General features: G+C 42.3%; 1 protein-coding gene across 1 annotated transcript in view; it reads left to right on the top strand.

Annotated features, from left to right (window-relative positions):
- Positions 1-21,222, top strand: part of CCDC88C (coiled-coil domain containing 88C) — a 222,424-nt gene that overhangs the window by 121,134 nt on the left and 80,068 nt on the right. The window contains exons 8-10 of the mRNA XM_030214328.1: positions 4,553-4,737; positions 9,177-9,258; positions 18,558-18,716. Of these exons, the coding sequence (XP_030070188.1) occupies positions 4,553-4,737; positions 9,177-9,258; positions 18,558-18,716 (426 nt within the window). The remainder of the gene's footprint in view (positions 1-4,552; positions 4,738-9,176; positions 9,259-18,557; positions 18,717-21,222) is intronic.

Here is a 21,222-nt window from a genome sequence, read left to right on the forward strand (position 1 = left end):
AGCCCAGAATATAGGGTACTGCAGTAGTCCAGCCAAGATGCAACAAATACATATGCAAGTGAAGTAAAATTCTAGAATGTGTTCAAACAAACTTCTTTCCAGTAGGTGGAGGTAAGAAAATAAACCTCTGCTACCTGAGAGCCTTATTTTCAAGACACCTGTAGTCCCAGGTCCCAGTTGCAATACAGCCTTCTCTTATTGGCTTAGTCAAAAGATTTGAAACGGATCTGAAACATTCTGGTCTAGATGGATTTAAAGATGCTTTCTTGAGCAAAGGACAAGCAGCCACTTTTAAAGAACAAAACCAGAACACTGTACCAGTGATTTCATGGTAAGGATCCTGAAAGGGAACTTTAAAACAATACAGGAACGTAAGACCTTTGAAGTCAAAATGATTAAATATTTTGACACCCACCAGACAGGACTTAAAGATCTGGGTTTTCTAGCCCATTATGAACCATAAAATTGTATTGCTTTGTAAATTGTAGTGCTCTCCTGTCTCCCTGACTCTCACCTATTCACCCCCATCCTGTTAGACTGTCACTAAAATGCATTGATGTTTCGCTCATATATACTGTCATCTACCGACATTTGCTTATTTCCGATCTGACGAAGGGGGGCAACCTTCAAAAGCTAATCAAGAAATGTATTAAGTTATGTCCAATAAAAAAGGTATCTTATTTTCTTTTCCATGTTTTTATTGTTTTATTTCTAGTGATTACTTTTAAAAGTGCACTTACACGGCTACCACACCTCTCTACTAAAGAACGAGGAAAAACTCCTTGACTCATGAGTTGTTGATCATAGACTGCAACAACAAGGTTACATCTTCCTTAATTAAACCAAACCCTCTTGCTGGACATGGATATTCAACTGTTAACGTCCTTATTCTACCAAACCTAACACTCCCTCTGGGGCAGGGAAAGCAACCTTCTTAACACTCAGCCCAGTTGCATCCAAATCCTTACGCTACCACATTATTATGCTCAAAGATCAGTCCAGCTGTGGGGCCACCAGATTCACTAAACCCTGGACAACACCGACCCTGATCTCTCTCGGTTGGACTAAAGAGTTTGCGAGGTGTTTTACTGTCAGGTTTTAAGACTATGCCTTTTCCTACTCACACTGCATATTGGTACAATCTTTTTACCACTTGACTCTCTGCTTGTCATAGATCTTATCTTCAACTCCTGAAGCTCACCTAAACACAATATGTTCCTCTAGAACTAGGTCTAGATCTTAAAAAGTGAGCTCATCTTTCAAGTTCCAATTGTGCACTTATTCAGAGGTAGAGTAGAAAAATTTCCTGTATGCTCGATATTTCTTCAGCAAATAAATCCACATTCATCTTAGCAACACTTGGTTCCACTTACATCATTAGTTGGGGATGCAGTGTAACATCCCTAACCAATAAATCAGTACAGAAGTGGTCAAATTAGGGTAAATGAACTAAACATGCACCTGATCCTGAAATTCAGAGCACCAATGTCTCCAGGACTCCAGGATAAAAGCTACATCTAAAATATTACCGTTCTCATATGTAGATAATTCTGCAGTATCAGAAAAACCAATTTCCTTCATTGAATTAAAAAAGGCCTTTACTGCCTGTCCTGAATTCATAACATTTTTAAAAACCTTGGCTTTAAATAATGTAGCTTTCAGCACAAACCCTTGCCAGGACTTGGTTTTTGAAAAACTTATACGAAAGGCAGAGCTTTGGAAAAGGAAAGAGAGCCAACACCCTGTCCTTCACTCTGGTAATCAGCAACTACAGTGTGTCAGTGGGTCAGAGAGGTGTGGGGGAAGAGAAACCAGAAACAGGAAATCACCAAGCCAAGATTGATGTACAGTGTTAATATAAAATGCAGACATAGTATTCTGAATACATTGTTTTAAAAAACTTCCCTTGTGTCAGTATTTCCTGTATAAAAAAGCATGTTCTGATTTTGGGTGCACAATTTCATCTGGTGCAACACCCTGTCCCCCCTAGTTCTTTGTGATAATTGTGTGTGTGTGTGGGGGGGGGGGGGGGGGGGTAATGTTGCACACACAACTTTGTAAGTGTGCAGGTGGGTTGGGAAGGGAGCATTGTTTATTCTAACCCCCCAATTCATTCTTCTACTGTAGTATCAAATTTTCCTCAAGCTTCCTTGTCATTAAAGACCAGACACTTCCTATTTCAAAGAGCCTTAGACTTCTAGGTGTTGAGCTGGACCCTCATCTGCAAGTGTGAGCGATCACCAAGCGGATGTTCCATGCAGTGTGGAGGCTGCGGCGTATTAGGTTCTGTCTCACCAGAGAGCTCTTCCGCACACTCGTCCACTGGCTAGTTCTGTCTCACCTTGATTACTGTAGTGGGATTTGTGTGGGCTGCCAAGAGCAACTACTGAGAAAGTTCCAGACTGCCCAGAATACTGCTGCGAGACTCATCTTGGGAAAATCGCGTATGGTTCCTGCGCAGCCTCTACGTCTCAGTCTGCACTGGCTACCAGTAAGAGAACGAATCGCTTTCAAGATCTGCACACTAACACACAAAATAATTTACGAATTAGCTCCGGAATACATGACTTTGATAGATCTCCCACCAAGAAATGCCATCAACACAGCTCGCTCCTATCTCCAACTTCATTATCCACCTTGTAGGGGTGTCAAATACAAGCTTCTTTTTGCCTCTACCTTCCACTACTCTAGCCCGAAGACTTGGAATGCTCTACCTTTGCACTTGAAATCGCAAGTTTGTAAGTGTGCAGGTGGGTTGGGAAGGGAGCATTGTTTATTCTAACCACCCCAATTCATTCTTCTACTGTAATACCACCATTCTGGACCCAAGCTCACTCGGTCTTCTCGTTATCTCTGTTCTCATCCTCTCTTCTGTTCTCTTCTTATGCCTCCTTAACTCTTCTTGCATCTTTCAGCTCCCTCGCCTACACTCCATTTTCTTCTCTTCTATACATCATTCCTTTTCTGTCTCATCCCCTCCATCTTTCTCCTATTCTTTCAACTTCACACCATTTCTCATTGCTATAATTCTTCTCTTCCACATACCTTGTTTCTACCTACCCGGCATTTTTCTTTGCACCCCCATCTGCCTTCTGACTCTTTAACCTCCTTCTACAGTTTCTTCCTCTTTCTCTAGTATCTATCTCGCTACCTAATGGAGTAGATTCAGTAAATGGGCACCCGAATTTATGTGTCTGGATGGTCTGCACTAAGCGAGATTTCTATAAAGGTTGCTCTGTGCTGAGTGACCTTTACAAAATACTAGGAAGCTGGGTGTGTAAATTCAGGAATTCTATTAATTTAGGGAATGCCCCTGTCCTGGCCATGTCACCTTTAGAATCGCATGCTATAATTGGGTGCGTATCTTAGCGCACAGGGCAGATCCATGCATAATTCCTAACTATAGCCAATTAGCGCTTGTTCATAACAATAATGTGTAATTAGTTTACAGGGGGATCTGCGCTTCTCACCCAACTTGGGGTGACCTATACAAAAATCGAGGGAAATACTTCTTTCTCATTTTTAGCGTACTGGCCACCATAGTTCTCTCCTCCCCTGTATTTGGAAACTGGAGATATTGAGATCACATTCATCAACAAATTTAGCTCTGCTGGTCCTCCTCTGTGAATCACAAAAAGAAGTAGAAGGCGAGGCAGGGAATGAGAACTAGCACCAACTCCGCTTTGCCCCCCCCCCCCCCCCCCCCCCCGCCTTAACCACCTGCCCAGCACGATTTGTAGGGAGGGGGTTAGAGAACTTTCAGGCAGCCTGTTTGACTTATGCAGACTTGTGCCTGGGAGACTTTGAAGCTGCCTGCTGTTTCACCCTTGGTACAGGTTAATGGGAGCATTATTTTACTGACGATGTATTAGTTAGAAACATGAGAAATGTTGGTGACACTTGGCTGCCATTCCCCATGTTAATTTATGTTGTGTTTAGCCTGAAACGAGAGGAAAACAAATCCAGAATTTGGGGGGGGGGGGGGATTCATAAATAGTACACACTCTTGAGCCAAGTGTGTGTATTGTGTGTAAAGAGTATTCACTATGTTCACTGTTGCCAACCCCCCCCTCCTCCCAATGAAAACATTAACTAAAAAAAAGAAAATTTGTCTAAACACAGGAAGCTAAATGAGACAAATTTTTGATCTGCTTAAGGTATTATTTATGGTAGTATTTTAAACCTCTTTGCCTGAGCTACAGTACTACATAGTAAGATAATAGATGACGGCAGATAAAGACCTGCATGGTCCATCCAGTCTGCCCAACAAGATAAACTCATTACATATGGTATGTGATACTTCATATATTTACCTGGTCTTGTCCTGGCCATTTTCAGGGCATAGACCGTAGACGTCTGCCCAGCACTGTCCTTGTTCTAAAATTTCTCAAGTTAATGTGAAAAGCTCTACTCCAGCCCATCTGTTCAGCCATAACCAGAGCACAGACCATACAAATCTGCCCAGAACTAGTCTTGTTCTCCAGGAAGAGAAGCAGGTCGTATAGAAACTCTGCTGATTTTCAGTTTACCTTTGCATTACGTTTTATTGCAGCTGATCGTGGACCTCACTCAAGAAAGAGATTACCTGCAGTCTCAGCAGCCAGTAAGTCCATTGAGAACATCAAGCCCGGAGTCGTCAGCAAGTCTTGCCAACTCTCTCTCTAGTGAGGACAAACAGCATCTTGCAGTTGAACTGGCAGATACCAAGGCGAAACTAAGAAGGATAAGGCAAGAGCTGTAAGTAAATGTAGCTCTACTGCAGAGCTGCCACTGTTAAATATTCCTGAGAAACATTAGATGTTGAAGGTTCTTATAAGTCTTCCCCAGACGTCAGTGCTGTTTTATGGTTAATTCATTTTTATTAGTTTCTATAAACATATGAAGTACAAGCAAAGAAATACACCTTCAGTCAAGGCAACATGGTCACTTGCTCCCCACTATTCCTCCCCGCCCTACTTCCCCCTTGTACCCAGTCCAAATGGTGCCGTCTAATAGAGGAACACTTATATCGACAAGGTGTGCTTCCGGTGGGTTAAGGACAATTCAAAGTTCTGCTGTGTGCTACTTTCCCAAGAGTAATCCAGAACAGTTCCCAAATCTGACGAAGCCTGTCACTTTGCAGAGAGTCCATATCAGTTACACCACATAACGATCTGTGGGTGCTGTTTTATAAGAACCCTTATTATCTAAATAACAGCAGATAAAAATCTGTATAGGTCCATCTCATCTTCCCAGTAAGTTGACTAATCGCTTAAAGAGCCACTAAGATTTCACAGTTTGGAGTCAATAAGTAAACCTCAAACCTACATATCCAAACCTTAGAAAAAATTTTAGAGACTCACCGTGGATATAACCTAAATCAAATTTACTTAAAAATACAGTGGTGGTAAGAGATTTGGAGAATATTGATTTAGAAATAAGTAGTGACCCATGAAGAATATAGGGTCTGGAGCACACTGTTGCATTAGTCTGTTTGCACCTTGTATGTACCTCTTCTGATGGACATTCAAAACCTTATTCCATTTTTAATTGAATATGATTTAGGTTATAGCCACAATGAGTTCCTGAAACGTTTTCTATGGTTTGGATATGTCGGCAAGTTGATTAAACAGATTCCCTCGGATTCTATGTTGAGTGCCCAAAATCGGGAGTTGATCACAGGTCTACGCCCAAATTAATTAGATAACATGCTGTAAATTATTGACATTGGCACTAATTTGGACTTTTGTGTGCCCAAATTATCTTGCGCACAACTCAAAAAGGGGCATGGCCACGGGAGGGGCATGAGCGCAGAAGTTATAGAATAAGGTCGTTTATGCGCCCATCTGTCATTAATTGCATGCCACGTGGAAGGGGCATAATTGAACAAAAACGTCTATTTCCATGGGCGTTTATCTCCGAGAACGGGTCTGTGAAGGGGCGGACCGAACCGTATTTTCGAAAAAAATAGACGTCCATGTTTTATTCGACAATTTGTGAGCTGGGCGTTTTTGTTTTTCAGTGATAATGGAAAATAAAAGCGACCAGCTCAAAAACGAATAAATCCAAGGCATTTGTTCGTGGGAGGGGCCAGGAGTCGTAGTGCACTGGTCCCCCTCACATGCCAGGACACCAACCGGGCACCCTAGGGGTCACTTTTACAAAAACAAAAAAAAAGGTAAAAAAGCTCCCAGGTGTATAGCACCCTTCCCTTGGGTGTTGAGCCCCCCAAATCCCCCTCAAAACCCACCGCCCACAAGTCTACACCATTACTATAGCCCTAAGGGGTGAAGGGGGGCACCTACATGTGGGTTTGGGGGGCGGTTTGGAGGGCTCCCATTTACCAGCACAAGTGTAACAGGTGGAGGGGGATGGGCCTGGGTCCACCTGCCTGAAGTCCACTGCACCCCCTAATAACTGCTCCAGTGACCAGCATACTGCTGCCAGGGAGGTGGGTATGACATTTGAGGGTCCAGGAAAAGTGCTCTAAATTCTTGCTAAAAACGCATATTTGTTTTTCCATTATCGGCGAAAGGCGCCTATCTCTGATCGGCCGATAACCACGCCCCAGTTCCGCCTTCACCACGCCTTCGACACGCCCCCATCAACTTTGTCCGCATCCGCGACAGAGTGCAGTTGAAAACGTCCAAATTCGGCTTTCGATTATACCGCTTTATTCGTTTTTGTGAGATAAAGGTCTATCTCCCGATTTGGGTCACAATATAGGCGTTTTTGTATTTCGATTATAAGCTGGATAGTGACCCAAACAATGACACTTCAATAATAAATCTTATGTCCTTATAGATAGTTGACCAAAGCTAATCTTATAAAGGTTCTCAACAGCAGTGTCATTGACTCAATCTTATATCGTTATTCTCAAACTCAGTGTAAGAATTATCTGTTTTTTATGGGGTCATCAGATATTACTGCAGCTCACACCATAGGAACTCAAATGTGCCTTCTTTTGAGAAAAAATGGTTGTAGCGCAAACATTTCTCAAAAGAAGAAGGAACGTTGAGTTCCTATGGTGTGAGCTGCAGTAATATCTGATGACCCCATAAAAAACAGATAATTGTTACATTGAGTTTGAGAATAGCAATATAAGATTGAGTCAATGACACTGCTGTTGAGAACCTTTATAAGATTAGCTTTGGTCAGCTATCTATAAGGACATAAGATTTATTATTGAAGTATCATTGTTTGGGACACTGTCCACCTTATAATTGAAAGAGAAAAACGCCTAGATTTCGACCCAAATCGGGAGATAGACGTTTATCTCACAAAAACGAATAAATCGGTATAATGGAAAGCCGATTTTGGACGTTTTCAACTGCACTCCATCGCGGACGCGTACAAAGTTGACGGGGGCGTGTCGGAGGCGTGGCGAAGGTGGAACTGGGGCGTGGTTATCGGCCGAGGAGAGATGGGCGCCTTTCGCCGATAATGGACAAAAAGTATGCGTTTGTAGCTAGAATTTAGGGCACTTTTTCTGGACCCTGTTTTTTCACGAACAAGGCCCCCAAAAGTGCCGTAAATGACCAGATTACCACCACAAAAAATGATGTTTCACAACTTTTTATTTTCACCCTCAAATGTCATACCCACCTCCCTGGCAGCAGTATGCAGGTCCCTGGAGCAGTTGTTAGGGGGTGCAGTGGACTTCAGGCAGGTGGACCCAGGCCCATCCCCCCCCTACCTGTTACAATTGTGCTGCTTAATGCTTAGTCGTCCAACCCCCCCCCCCCCAAACCCACTGTACCCACATGTAGGTGCCCCCCTTCACCCCTTAGGACTATAGTAATGGTGTAGACTTGTGGGCAGTGGGTTTTGAGGGGGATTTGGGGGGCTCAACACACAAGGGAAGGGTGCTAAGCACCTGGGAGCTCTTTTACCTTTTTTTTTTGTTTTTGTAAAAGTGCCCCCTAGGGTGCCCGGTTGGTGTCCTGGCATGTGAGGGGGACCAGTGCACTACGAATCCTGGCCCCTCCCACGAACAAATTCCTTGGATTTATTCGTTTTTGAGCTGGGCGCTTTCATTTTCCATTATCACTGAAAAACAAAAACACCCAGCTCACAAATTGTCGAATAAAACATGGACGTCTATTTTTTTTGAAAATACGGTTGGGTCCGCCCCTTCACGGACCCGTTCTCGGAGATAAACGCCCATGGAGATAGACGTTTTCGTTCAATTATGCCCCTCTATGTAGAATATACTTATACTAAAGTCCCCACATACATAGAATATACAGTCTATGAATTGCATACCAGCACTTACTCCATGTTTTCAGCAGGCATAAGTCCTTGCACTCAAAGTTGGGTCAGGAATCTAAGTTAAGTGCTTTTCTATAAAGGGTGGTTAGCCTGGAGTACTCTTTATAGACTTATCACTTAGCATGGATTTTTCCTGATGCCTAACTTTGGGTAAAGGATGAGGAAGGTAGGGGGTGGACCAATAAAAATGAATTGTAGAACTATGGAGTAAGAACTGATAAAAAAAAAAATAGTGTTAGGTCTACATAAAACAAATCCCCAAAAGATGGTGGAAATTGAGAAGGTAAACTCAAGACTCCGTGTTTCGACGTTCGACACCTGCATCAGGAGTCAGTGATCTGAATGATTTAAAACACAGTTGGATGTGATTGGGGGTTGGGTAATCTTTGAAGGGAAATAATTGGTTTCTCTTCCAAGAAAATATAGTGTAATATCTGTCAAAGAATGAACACAACTGTAGAATAACTGGGAGAGTACATTGAGTAGCACTTTGCTTCCATAGAGGGGTTTGGATGATTTCGTTGATCACAGAAACACAGATGTGTTTAAAAAAAAAAAAAGGAAAATGTTGTTGCCAACTTAAATTCAGAGTATCGTTTTGTAATCAACCTGTCTTTACCTATGGTTATATTGAAGACTTGCACCATAGATTTTATGATAGTTGCATTCACCATTGCAAGCCTTTTCAGCAAACATTTTGGCTCCCGTTCCATTGCTTAAAAAGGTTCCTCTACTTTTTATTGTGCTGATTTTTATCACTGAAACGAATAATTTAGTTATTAGTCAGAAGAGATTGAGGGTTGGGAGGAATAGTGGTAGGGGGACAGGACTCAAACTCGTTGGACCATCGTCTCTGTATGCTAATGTGCATATTTCAGAAAACTCTTGAACTGAGTTTTTTTTAAATTTAATATTTTCTTGTCCAGGGAAGAGAAGTCGGAACAGCTGCTGGATTCTAAACACGAAGTAGATCGGCTAGTTTTGGATCTGCAAAAAATAAAACAAGAGGTAAATGGGTGTCGGGGATAGAACTGAGTGATACTAAACGCAGCAAGGGCAATTCTGTATGCCAGGCACTTAGTTTTGCACATATTACGTGTGTAAATGTACCGAATACTGACACGCAAGCGTATGTGCGTACACACTTACAGGTCAATAATTGTCCTAAGCACTATTCTGTAAATACCCACTTAACTTACAAAGTGAGTATTTGCAAGGAAGGGTGTATAGAGAGGATGAGCATGGGTGGGACATAGGTGCGTCTCCCACATATATGGGTAACTTACGGAATGCTATATGTTGGCATGTCCTTTCCACATCTAGGTGGCCGCGCTTACACCAGATCTATGCTGGTGTAAGTGCAGATGCCTACAAAAATTAGTTACACTGACACTGGATTAGGCTAGGCACCTAGGGCTATTTATTTATTTGTTGCATTTGTATCCCACATTTTCCCACCTATTTGCAGGCTCAATGTGGCTTACTTAGTACCGTGGTGGCGATCGTCAATTCTGGTAGGAGAAATACAGAGTGGTTTAGTGTTAATGTTCATAGAGTATTTTAAGTAATCAGGAGAGAGAGTTCAATTTTGTCCAGTTCTTGTAGGTGTTTCGATTGTTTCGTAGCGTTCAGGAGTTTAGGTTGGTTCTTTCTGGTATGCCTTTGTGAACAGGTAAGTTTTTAACGATTTCCGGAAGTTTGTTAGGTCGTGCATTCCATAATTGCGTGCTTATGTAAGAGAAGCTGGATGCATATGTTTTTTTTAAAAAATATTTTAGTCCTTTGCAGCTTGGGAAGTGAAGATTTAGGTAAGAGCGTGCTGATTTTTCTGTGTTCCTGGTTGGGAGGTCTACAATGTCTGCCATATAGGCTGGTTGCCTCTCCATGAGTAATAAGGGTTCCGTTATAGCACAGGCTCTATCACGTGTCCTTGAGGTATCTAAATAGAGGCAAGCCAAAAAAGTAGGGTGAGGGGGCAGACACTTCAAAAGGCACAGGCAAGACGAATAGGATCTTGTATATAGAATTTATTTAAGATACACCAAAAAGACTCAACATAGTATCTGTGTTTCGGATCATCAGCGCCTGCCTCAGGAGTCTACGATATACATATAATAGATCAATATAAGGACAATATAAATAAATATCAAAACATACATATTGAGAATATATTTTAAAAAGTCACACTTGACTAATAACATAAAAAAAAAAACATTAGCAAGATTTGAAGTAAAGAATTCTCATTGGAAAAAACATGTACAGTGCAGTCCGCTTAAGTGTAAGAGTCTTGGACCAAAGAAATGCATGCAGTTAACTGGAGCGTGCACTTAACCGTTGTGACCCAAAGACACTTTGACATCTGATAAACATATGTACAGTACTGTTTATTATTATACGTACAGTATACAGTCTCCGTTAACTGACATTAGGCTTACTTGAAGTAATCAGTTATAAGTCCTCTGTGCACTAATGGGTCTGTGAGTTCCATACACTACATCTGCCAGACGGTAAAAACTGTCATAGCACTGACATCCAGTGGCCTCCAGATAGGCCCGCGCGGTGTTGAGACTCTCCAGCGCTCTTGCAAAAGTGACAGGAGGAGGTTGTTGAATTTCATCAGCATGTGACTCGCTCATTTCATCCTCTGTTTCATCATCAGCCGTTGTTGCCTGCGTGTAGGCGCGTATCTCGACATCAGTGCTGTCGTCAGCTGTTTGTAGATCGTAATCAGTGGTGCGCTAAACCGAAATTTGTCCCCATAGAAATTGATGGTGCCTATAACGGGACCGAAGTACGGCATGCAGTTAAACAGAGCATGCGCTTATCCGACGTGCACTTAAATGGAGTGCACTGTATATAAAAAATGGTGAAATGTGAATCAATATAAAAAGCTTATATAGATTTACAATGTATTAACATAAGAGCATAAAAGCATTCAAAAGAGGACCGGCTGTATAAAGAATATTAACTTATAATGTACGCAGAGATTACAAGTACATATGTAAATTCAGAAACCATTATCAGGGATTTCATGTTTAGGAGAGATTTTAAAAAACATGAAATGTAAACAAATATTGGAGGACTGATACAGATTTTAAAAGGTCTGCAATATATTAACATAAGGCCCTAAAAGCTTCCCACAAAACACCAGTTGTATATAGTTTTCTGTTTTTTTGAAGGAAAGACTAAAGTTGTTTAGGGCTCTTTAGCTTGGAGGAAAGACGGCTGAGGGGAGATATGGTAGAGGTCTATAAAATAATGAGTGGAGTGGAACGGGTAGATGTGAAGCATCTGTTCACACTTTCCAAAAACACTAGGACTAGGGGGCTCGAAATGAAGCTACAAAGTAGTAAACTTAAAATGAATTTGAGAAAAGGTTTCTTCACTCAACATGTAATTAAGCTCTGGAATTTATTGCCAGAGAATGTAGTAAAAGCAGTTAGCTTAGCGGGGTTTTAAAAAGGTTCAGAAGGCTTCCTAAAGGAAAAGTCCATAGACCATTATTAAAATGGACTTGGGGAAAATCCACTGCTTTTTTTTTTTTAAGTGGACAACACAGCGTCTTATATACAAAACTCCGCTGTATCAATGCGTACGAAGGCCTCTTGAAAACATCTCTGAAAACGGAGCACAGGAAAATAACACTGACCTTGAACTATGGTGTAATTCAATATGCAGGAGCTCTGCACAGCTTAGTCATATGCAGAAGGGTTAAAACTGTGTTTTAGGAACACGGTGTTAAAACCAGCTGGGCAACACAGAGAAGAGTAAATGAGCCGTGGATAATAGGAAAGAATATAAAAGGTGAAGGCAGACCAAAGAATCCGTCAGGACTAGCCAGAGGTGTTGGAATATAAATAGAACCTAGGGTGTGCTGTGTGCAATAATATTTAAATGTAACGTAGTGTTAGAAATGTGAGTAGCGCAATGAAATGAAAACTTATCTGTTCTGGGTGAACAAACCAAATCCGTGACATAGGTAAATAAAAGATGCTAGGGGGCAGCAACCTCTGAAGAAACAGTGCTATTGGTGGTGAAAATAGTGCCAATAAAAAGCTTTTTAAAAAAAAAGGCTTTACCTGTTCTAAAAGACATTCTCAAACCGAACAAAGCTTCTGACGGTGACAAAGTGAAGCTGTGCCACACCAGAGGCACAGCCTCTGTTGCGTTGAAACACAGCTGCTGGGTCAAGTGTCTTTTTGGTATATCTTAAATTTTACATACAAGATCCTTTTTCGTCTTTTCTGTTTCTTTTGGAAGTTGGTTAGCATGCTGAGCTGTGAGTGAAGAGAATTTTTCCAGGGGCATATAAAAAATGGATTGGTCCCTCGTGCGAGTTGGTGTGATCTGATGGCACCAAGTATGGAATGTTTAGCTTTTATTGTTTTGGATTTACCTCAAGGTCAAAGTAGAAATGTTTTGAAAGCCCTCGCACTGTTGGCACCATGCCTACAACGTGCCACAAAGCCCCCTTAGTTAGTTTTTTTTGTATGGAATAAGGCTGACGAATGTTTGCAACATCGAGTCCAAGCAAGTAGGTTATCTCCCTCTGCCAGCAGAAGGAAACGGAGAAAAAAAAGCAGAGTAGACTTCACTTCTCTTATAGGGGACTGGTGTGGCCTTCCATTCGTTGGTATTTTTCTGCTTCCAGCAGTTGATACAGATGTGGTCTAGTGCAACAGAATTCCTAAGCTCCAGGGTAGTTGTCTTCCTGCCATCCTTCTCTGGTGAAACAGGCTCCTAATTTTGGTTCCCAGGGAAGCAGTTTATTTGCTGATTTCATCTGGTTGAGCAGGATTCCTAGCTCTCAGGCAGGAGCCTGCAGCCTGATTCCACCAGTTGTGCGGACTCCCAATTCCCTTGGTCGAGCACGTTCCCAGAACGTTGGCTTCTAGTTGAGTGGGTTCCATGATTTTTGCTGCTTCTGGTACAGAAGTTACCTGTAAGTGTGTTCTGAGGGCTTCAGCCTTCGATTGAGCAGGCTTCCAGGGTATGGCGCTCTAATTGCCTCTGAGTAGGTCAGGTGCTGGTGAGTGTGTTCCTCAGAATTGGGCCTCTTGATCAGGTTCCAAGATGTGCTTTCAACTACCTCTTCTACTATTATGCTCCCAGGTGCCCTGTGCAGAGCAGGTACTGATAAATATACTCCCAGGGCTCTGACTTCTGGTTAGGCTTCTAGAGTTTGTCAACCTGTGTCTGTTTGGACAGGTGTGATGGTAAGTGTGATCCCAGGGCTGCAGCCTCTGGTTGGGCAGGCTTCAAGGCCAGTGTAATCCTCTATGATAGAGCAGGTGCTAGTATGTATGTTCCTGGAGCTTCAACCTCCTGTTGGTCAGGTTCCAGGGTACAGGCTGACCGAATTTTGGGTTTGGCCAGAAATACCAGTGTGTTTTCAGCTGGAACCAAAACTGTTGCAGAGCCCCGATTCCTTTCCTCCTCACCCCCTTCTTGGACCCACCCATTGGTGGCAGCAGCAGACCCCCACCTGGGCCTACCGCGTTAGTGGTGGCTACTGGGGTTAGAAGGATCAATCCCCACTGGCTCCTGTTTCAAAAAGGCTTTAATCTGTGCAATGCTGGTAAATTTCAGCTAATCGTAATGCCAAAAATACCCCAGTACATTTCCTGCTTTGAAACCTTTCTATATCGGGAGGGGAGAAATATATTTGCATGTGGACATGAAAAGATGCTTTAGTTGGAAACCTTTAGAAGCAGCGCTGTGAAATGATTAGTTGTGTGATATACTCCCACCTGATGCAGAAGGTTTCAAAGCATGGATCATAGGGTATTTTGGCTTTGATTAATTGAAATTTACCAGCGTTGCACCATTTGAAGACTGCATCATTGGAGCTATTGAGGAGTTCCTCTGCAATAAGAAGTTTTTTTTTTTTTAATACTTTCACCTACTTAAAAAAAAAAATAATAAAATTTTTTTGCACTTATACTTTGGTTCAGTGACCCAAGTGATGTTCCCCCTCTCTTTCAGTGTTGAATATGCATGCTGAATAACCATTATTATTTACTTGGAGTGACTAATGGTCACATTTACATTGGAGAGTTGTCTCCTATAGTGGAGTTTTTTTTTTTGTTTGTTTTTTTTGTTTGTTTTTTTAACTTGTGATGTATGATTTTAAAATTATAAATAGCCCAATACAGAGAATGTTAACTCCAAAATAATAAACAAGACACAACTCTTATTCATAGAACAAAAATGAAAAAAAAAATACATAAGAAACCAAACATCTTCCTTGGACCGAAAAAAAAAAAAAGGGAGGGGGTAGAAACCAAAGACAAAGGAGATGATCAGGAAATAGAGTTAAAACAAAGATCTAACTGGACTTAAATACCAGCCATTTAACCATCACTTAGATAATCTACAGTGTTTTACCACTGACCAACTTCTTTAGGTCCAAAAAAGGTTTAAGATGTTCTGGTACAAAAAATACGTATTTCAGACCCAGCTATCTCACAATACACTTGCACGGATATGACAACAGAAAAGTATCGCCCAAAGTCTCTCATCTCTCATAACCAGAAAGTCTTTTCTTCCCTTTGAGCAGGGGCGTAGCCACGGGTGGGCCTGGACGGGCCCAGGACCAGCCACTTTTGCTCCAGGCCCGCCCAGCCTCTTCTGCCCGCTCTCCCCGTCCGCGTGGTCTGCTCACTTTTACTGCCCTGAAGCGCCGTTCTCCCTCCAGCACCGGCGATTCCCATAGCCAGCCTTCTGCCAGCGCACGTCGTCGGGGCCTCTTCTCAGGCACATCCCGCCTACTCTGCAACTTCCTGCGTCCCGCCTTTGCGGAAAACAGGAAGTTGCAGAGTAGGCAGGACGCACCTGAGAAGAGACTCTGACGATGCACGTTGGTAGAAGGTTGGCTATGGGAATTGCCGCTGCTGGAGGGAGAATGGTGCTTCAGGTCAGTAAAAATGACCAGAACTGACTGTGCAGAGGGGCTGTCGCGGGGGGGGGGGGGGGGGGGGGGGGGGGGGGGTAGCGGATGGAGAGGAAATGCGAGGCCTGTGGACACCTGTAGGCCCATCTAAAAATTAAACTCTGGCTACACTACTGCCTTTGAGTACCTTTGGATGTATGCCATCCAGTGTTTTGGCTCAGTACATCTTCCAAGTTCACCAAGATTTCTTTCTGTTCCTCTGCATCATCACCCTTGAAAACCATTTCCGGTACAGGCAGATCTCTTACAAAGAATTCATTCAGTTTCTCCGCTATGGCCTTGTCCTCCCTGAGCACCCCTTTTACCCCTTCATGATTCAACGGTCCCACTAATTCTCTTGCAGGCTTTCTGCTTCAGATGTAGATGAAAAGGTTGTTGCTGTGAGTTTTAGCGACAAGCTTCTCTTCATATTCTCTTTTAGCCTTCCTTATTAATGCTTTGCATCTGATTTGCCAGTGCTTATGTTGCTTCTTATTTTCTTCATTTGGGTTCTTTTTCCGTTCTTTGAAGGACAATCTTTTGACTGTAGTAACCTCTCTTACTTCACCTTTTAACCATGCTGGCTGTCATTTTCTCTTCTTTCCACCTTTGCAAATACGTGGAATGCATCTGGTCTGGGCTTTCAAGATGGTATTTTTGAATATTGTTCATGCCTGATATTGTGTCCTAACCTTTGCAGTCGATTCTTTTAGCTTCTTTTTAACCATTTTCCTCATTTTATTATAGTCTCCCCTTTAAGGAGGGCGGGAGAAGGTTAGATATAGCTTGTAGGATTGCAATTAAAATGATGATGTGATAGTTTGATGTTTGAAGTTTGATTCAAGATTCCTATGTTTTAGATACTGTACTGTACTATTTGCTCAATGACTGTTATCATCAATAAAAACTTATTTGCATAGTCTCCCCTTTGAGAACTAAATGGAGTTACAGTAGATTTCCTTTGCGGGTTCATCCCAGATAGTAGCTCAAACTTGATCATATGATCACTGTTTCCCAGGGAACCCAACACCGCCATCTCTCGCAGTATGCCCTGCATGCCACCAAGGACCAGGTCCAAAACGACTCCCCCCTCTTGTCGGTTCATGGACCAGTTGCTCCAAGAAGCAGTCATTTATTACATCTAGAAATTTTATCTTCCTGGAACTCCTTGATGTAACATTTATCCTGTCAATATTGGGGTAATTGAAATCAAAAATCTTTGATTTTTGATATTGTATTCTACTTATTCCGGATAATTGCGGTAATTGAAATCACCCATTATTATACTGTTGCCCAATTTGCCAGTTTTCCTAATCTCTGAAAACATTTCTTCATCCGTCTGTTCGTTCTGTCCCGGCGGACGGTAGTACAGCCCTACAAGAATACTCCTTCCCTTCACACATGGAATTTATATCCATATTGATTCCATGCCGCTATCTGCTTCATGTGGAATGTTCTCTCTTTTTAACATATAGTTCAACGCCCCTCCAATTTGATCCTTTCTGTCATTGTGATAGAATTTTGTACCCTGTTAACACAGTATCCCATTGATTGTCCTCTTTTCACCAAGTCTCGGAGATGCCTATTATATCTACCTTATTTAGTGCTATAAACTCTTAACTATCCCATCCTATCTTTTTACCCTTCTAACATTTGTATACAGGCATTTCAGATTGTGTTTTTTCCTTGGATCTACAAGCTACATAGAAGTTGATGGGGATAATATGTATCCTTTATCCTGCTGTCTCATGAAGCACACCTGGCTTACTTTTAGCATTGTTGAAACCTCTTTACTGGGATTCCCTAAATGTCCTGCTTATCCTTCAAGGGTACTCCATACCGAACCATGCGCTCCTGGGTGACTGTTGGCTCCTCCCCCCCATTCTAGATTAAAAGCTGCTCTATCTCCTTTTTAAAAGTTAGCGCCAGCAGCCTGGTTCCGTCCTGGTTAAGGTGGAGTCTCCCCCTTTCCAGAATGTTGCCCAGTTCCTAACAAATCCAAATCCCTCATTCCTGCGCCATCATCTCAACCACACATTGAGACTTCGGAGCTCTGCCTGCCTTTTGGGTCCTGCGTGTGGAACGGGGAGCATTTCTGAAAATGCTTTCCTGTTCAGCTGCCAGCTCCAAGGGTAGGGTTCCTCCACTTCTGGTCTATGTTCCTGCATCTCCTGCTGAACTGAGCAGCCACAACCTCAGCCCTGGTTGCTGCTGGACAAGGCAGTGTGTTAGCTGCTAGGGGGACAACGGTGTATCATACCCCAATAGGTCAGATGCTCCTTCATCCAAGCTCTGCGTAGGGCCCTCTCCTCAGTTTACTGGCTGCGACCTAGCAACGTAGCGTTCAAGCGATTGTTGGAGTGGGGATGACACTATATTTATTTATTTAACGCATTTATACCCCACATTTTCCCACTAGTTTCAGGCTCAATGTGGCTTACACAATAACAAGGGTATGCTACAATATCAATAAACAATGTCGTAGTAAAAATTGTGATCGAAAATGTATCGTCTAAAACAACAAGATAATAAAATATAAAAGAAAATTATTAAGGTCCATATATTTGCTGTAACAGATATTAAGTAAACTAAGTAAGGTAGGTCTTCTTGAACAGGGTGGTCTTCAGTAATTTCCTGAAGTCTAGATGATTCTGAGTTGATCTTGGCAGACTGACAGCTTTCACTGTCCCCTTCCTTTTGGTATGAGTCATATCGCTTAGAGCAAGGGTAGGCAACTCCGGTCCTCGAGAGCCGCAGGTCAGGTTTTCAGGATATCCACAATGAATATGCAGGAGATAGATTTGCAAGCACTGCCTCCATGGTATGCAAATCTATTTCATGCATATTCATTGTGGATATCCTGAAAACCTGACCTGCCTGCGGCTCTCGAGGACCCGGAGTTGCCTATCCCTGGCTTAGAGGAAAGAAAAGGTAAGAAATCGCTCCAACTCAGCAAAGACACGGGAACACTGCAACACATCTGGTCACTATTATGACCACACCCCCTGTTGGCATTTTGTATTATTAATTTAGTGGGTTATCAACAGTGGATCCCCTTTGTATCAGGTTGTATGTTCTAGCATTAATATTGGCACGATACAGATTACATGCATATATTTTTTTAAAACTTAAATTCTTGCAATGCATCATTTTAATGTGCCTTAAAAGTTTCACGATTTTATTAAGGTTTGATATACCGTCCAGTGTGCGGCTCACAATAGGGATAGCATGTGCATCGTAAAAATACTTACACTGTGTTTTCAGGCAAATGATAATCCGTTAACGTGAATTCAGAAAATGTCCCTTTCCAGAAATAGTTGCAAGCGTAGTCTTTGAAAGTTTCCCCTTAAATGTTTTGTGTGCTTGTTCCTTCCAGAATATCCACCTGTCAGCAGAAGCCAGATCAGCCCGCACATACAGAGATGAGCTGGACTCCCTGAGAGAGAAAGCCGGTCGAGTGGATCGTATAGAGACAGAGTTAGCTCGGTGTAAAGAAAAGCTGCATGATGTTGATTTCTATAAGGCTCGGATGGAGGTAACTTTCCAAACTGGAAAAGTGATATGCTATGTGCCCATGCAGGGGTGTGCTGGTAAATTTTTAACAACAGGCTCTTTCTCCGGACGTAGCCAGCTCTGCAGTTAAAAGGGCCGGGGGGGGGGGGGGGGGGGGGCAACACTTGCCTCTCTCTCCTCCCTCCCTTCATGCGGGCACGCTAGGCATATCTTTGCTGGCAGCCAATAAATGGACTGCCACCACTCCCAACTTCTTGCTCTGAGCAGCATGCTGTAACTTCTCTCACATGCTCGAGAAGTCCCAGCCTGATGCTCAGAGCTGGAAACAAGGAGCAGGGAGCAGCAGCAGTCTATTTACTTGGCTGGCAAGGCTCAGCATCCCCACCAGCAGAGTAAAAGAGAATTCAGCAGAGGGCTCAAGCCCACATTTTGGGAGCCAGTTGTTAAAGTAACCATGGAGGGCCCTACTTTAACAACCGGCTCCCAAAATTCTCAAAAAATTAACAACCGGCTCTTGCGAGCCTGTGAGAGCCTGCTCCAGCACACCACTGTGCCCATGTCTCCTTTGATTAGCTATCAGTATTGTACGCACTCTCTCAAATCTTTCTAACAGTGGGTTAAAAAAAATTGCTATTGCTGTAAATCCATAGGTTGCTGTTTCTTATTACGTTTTTTTATTATTTCAGGCATACCTTCTGATTTCCTGGGACCTGTCTTGGTGTATTTTCTTGTAGTAACGTTATCTCTTTATAGTTTATACTGACACCTGGTCCTGTAACTTATTCTGCCTCTCTGAAAAGTCATACGTAGCTTTTTAAGCAGGTTGCATTTCTCCATTCGCAGTTATTGGGATTGACATGGAAACGACATTGCATGATACCAGGAGTTGGGGCCACGTCTGTACCGGAAGATCAGAGCTAGCGAGATGACATATTCTTGGTGGCTCTTTTATCATTTACATAAGTACAGAAGTGTTGCCATACTGGGACAGACCGAAGGTCCATCCAGCCCAGCATCCTGTTTCCAACATTGGCCAATCCAGGTTGCAAGTACCTGGCAAAATCCCAAAACAGTACAATACATTTTGTACTGCTTATCCTAGAAATAAGCAGTGGATTTTCCCCAAGTCCATTTTAATAATGGCTTATGGACTTTTCCTTTAGGAAGCTATCCAAACCTTTTTTTAAACCCTGCTAAGCTATCTGCTTTTAACCACATTCTCTGGCAATGAATTCCAGAGTTTAATTACACGTTGAGTGAAGAAATATTTCAGAAAGATTAGTTTTCTAAAGAATATATAGTAGCTTCATCAGTCTTAAATTATACAGTATGTGAAGAACCAAAGGAATAAATTTCTGTTGGCTTTGGTTCTGAGAGGCTTTCTTATGATTATCTTGATCTTTTCACCAATTTTAATTAAAATTACCGCTGGGGAAAGACTCATTGTGAAATAAGTCCATTTTTACACTTGCATACAATGTTAGCAGTAGCCTAGTGGTTAGTGCAGCGGACTCTGATCCTAGGAAACTGGGTTTGATTCCCACTGCAGCTCTTTGTGACTCTGGGCAAGTCACAAGTCTGCAGACTCACAGAAACAGAAGCCTGCGCAGCCTTCTACATGGAATGTTGCTAGTGGAATAGCAACATTCCATGTAGAATCTCAAATAGTAGCAACATTCCATGTAGAATCTCAAATAGTAGCAACATTCCATGTAGAATCTCAGAGGGAAAGGGAAATGGGACTTCATATACCGCCTTTCTGTGGTTTTTGCCACTATATTCAAATTGGTTTACATAGTATATAAGGTACTTATTTGTATCTGGGGCAGTGGAGGGTTAAGTGACTTGCAAAGAGCTGCAGTGGGAATCGAACCCAATTCCCCAGGATCAAAGTCCACTGCACTAACCACTAGGCTACTCCTCAGATAGTACTGGCCCTATTCGTTTATTAGGGCTGTTGAATAAATGTATACATTTAACAGATGAATACCAATGCCACCCATATCATTTGTAAGCTCGTGAGGAGGAGTAAAGACAATTCCCCCCCCCCCCCCCCAACGCATAAAATGGTGAAGAAATAAAAGGGTTAAGAAACAGATCTTTGCAAAGGGAACTTATTACTGTTTGTATGGATTCTATGCATCAGCCTCATTAGTATTGTGAAATCAGTAGGTCTGAAATGAGTGTTGTGTATTTTGATCCTCAGTTGATGAAGGTAAGGCCTGTGCTGTTCTGTTTTGGAAACACCCTGGAAAAATATTTGTGGTATTAGTGAAAAGCCTATGTAAACTGTATTCTAAAAGACGTAGGTTGAAATAGCACAGTAACCTAAAGATGGGATTAACCTTCTTACTGGAATTCTGTGGTTGTAAATGCTTTGCTTGATGTATCCTGATTACCAAGGTATTTTTTTTTTCTTTTGACATCCACACTTGCACAACCTACAAATATATGGATAGTAGCTAGCCATTTAACCATGTAAATGACCTGACATTCTGTTTAAAAAAAAAACAACAACTGAATAAGTT

Source organism: Microcaecilia unicolor, chromosome 9, assembly GCF_901765095.1.
Source record: "Microcaecilia unicolor chromosome 9, aMicUni1.1, whole genome shotgun sequence".
Classification (NCBI taxonomy): Eukaryota; Metazoa; Chordata; class Amphibia; order Gymnophiona; family Siphonopidae; genus Microcaecilia; species Microcaecilia unicolor.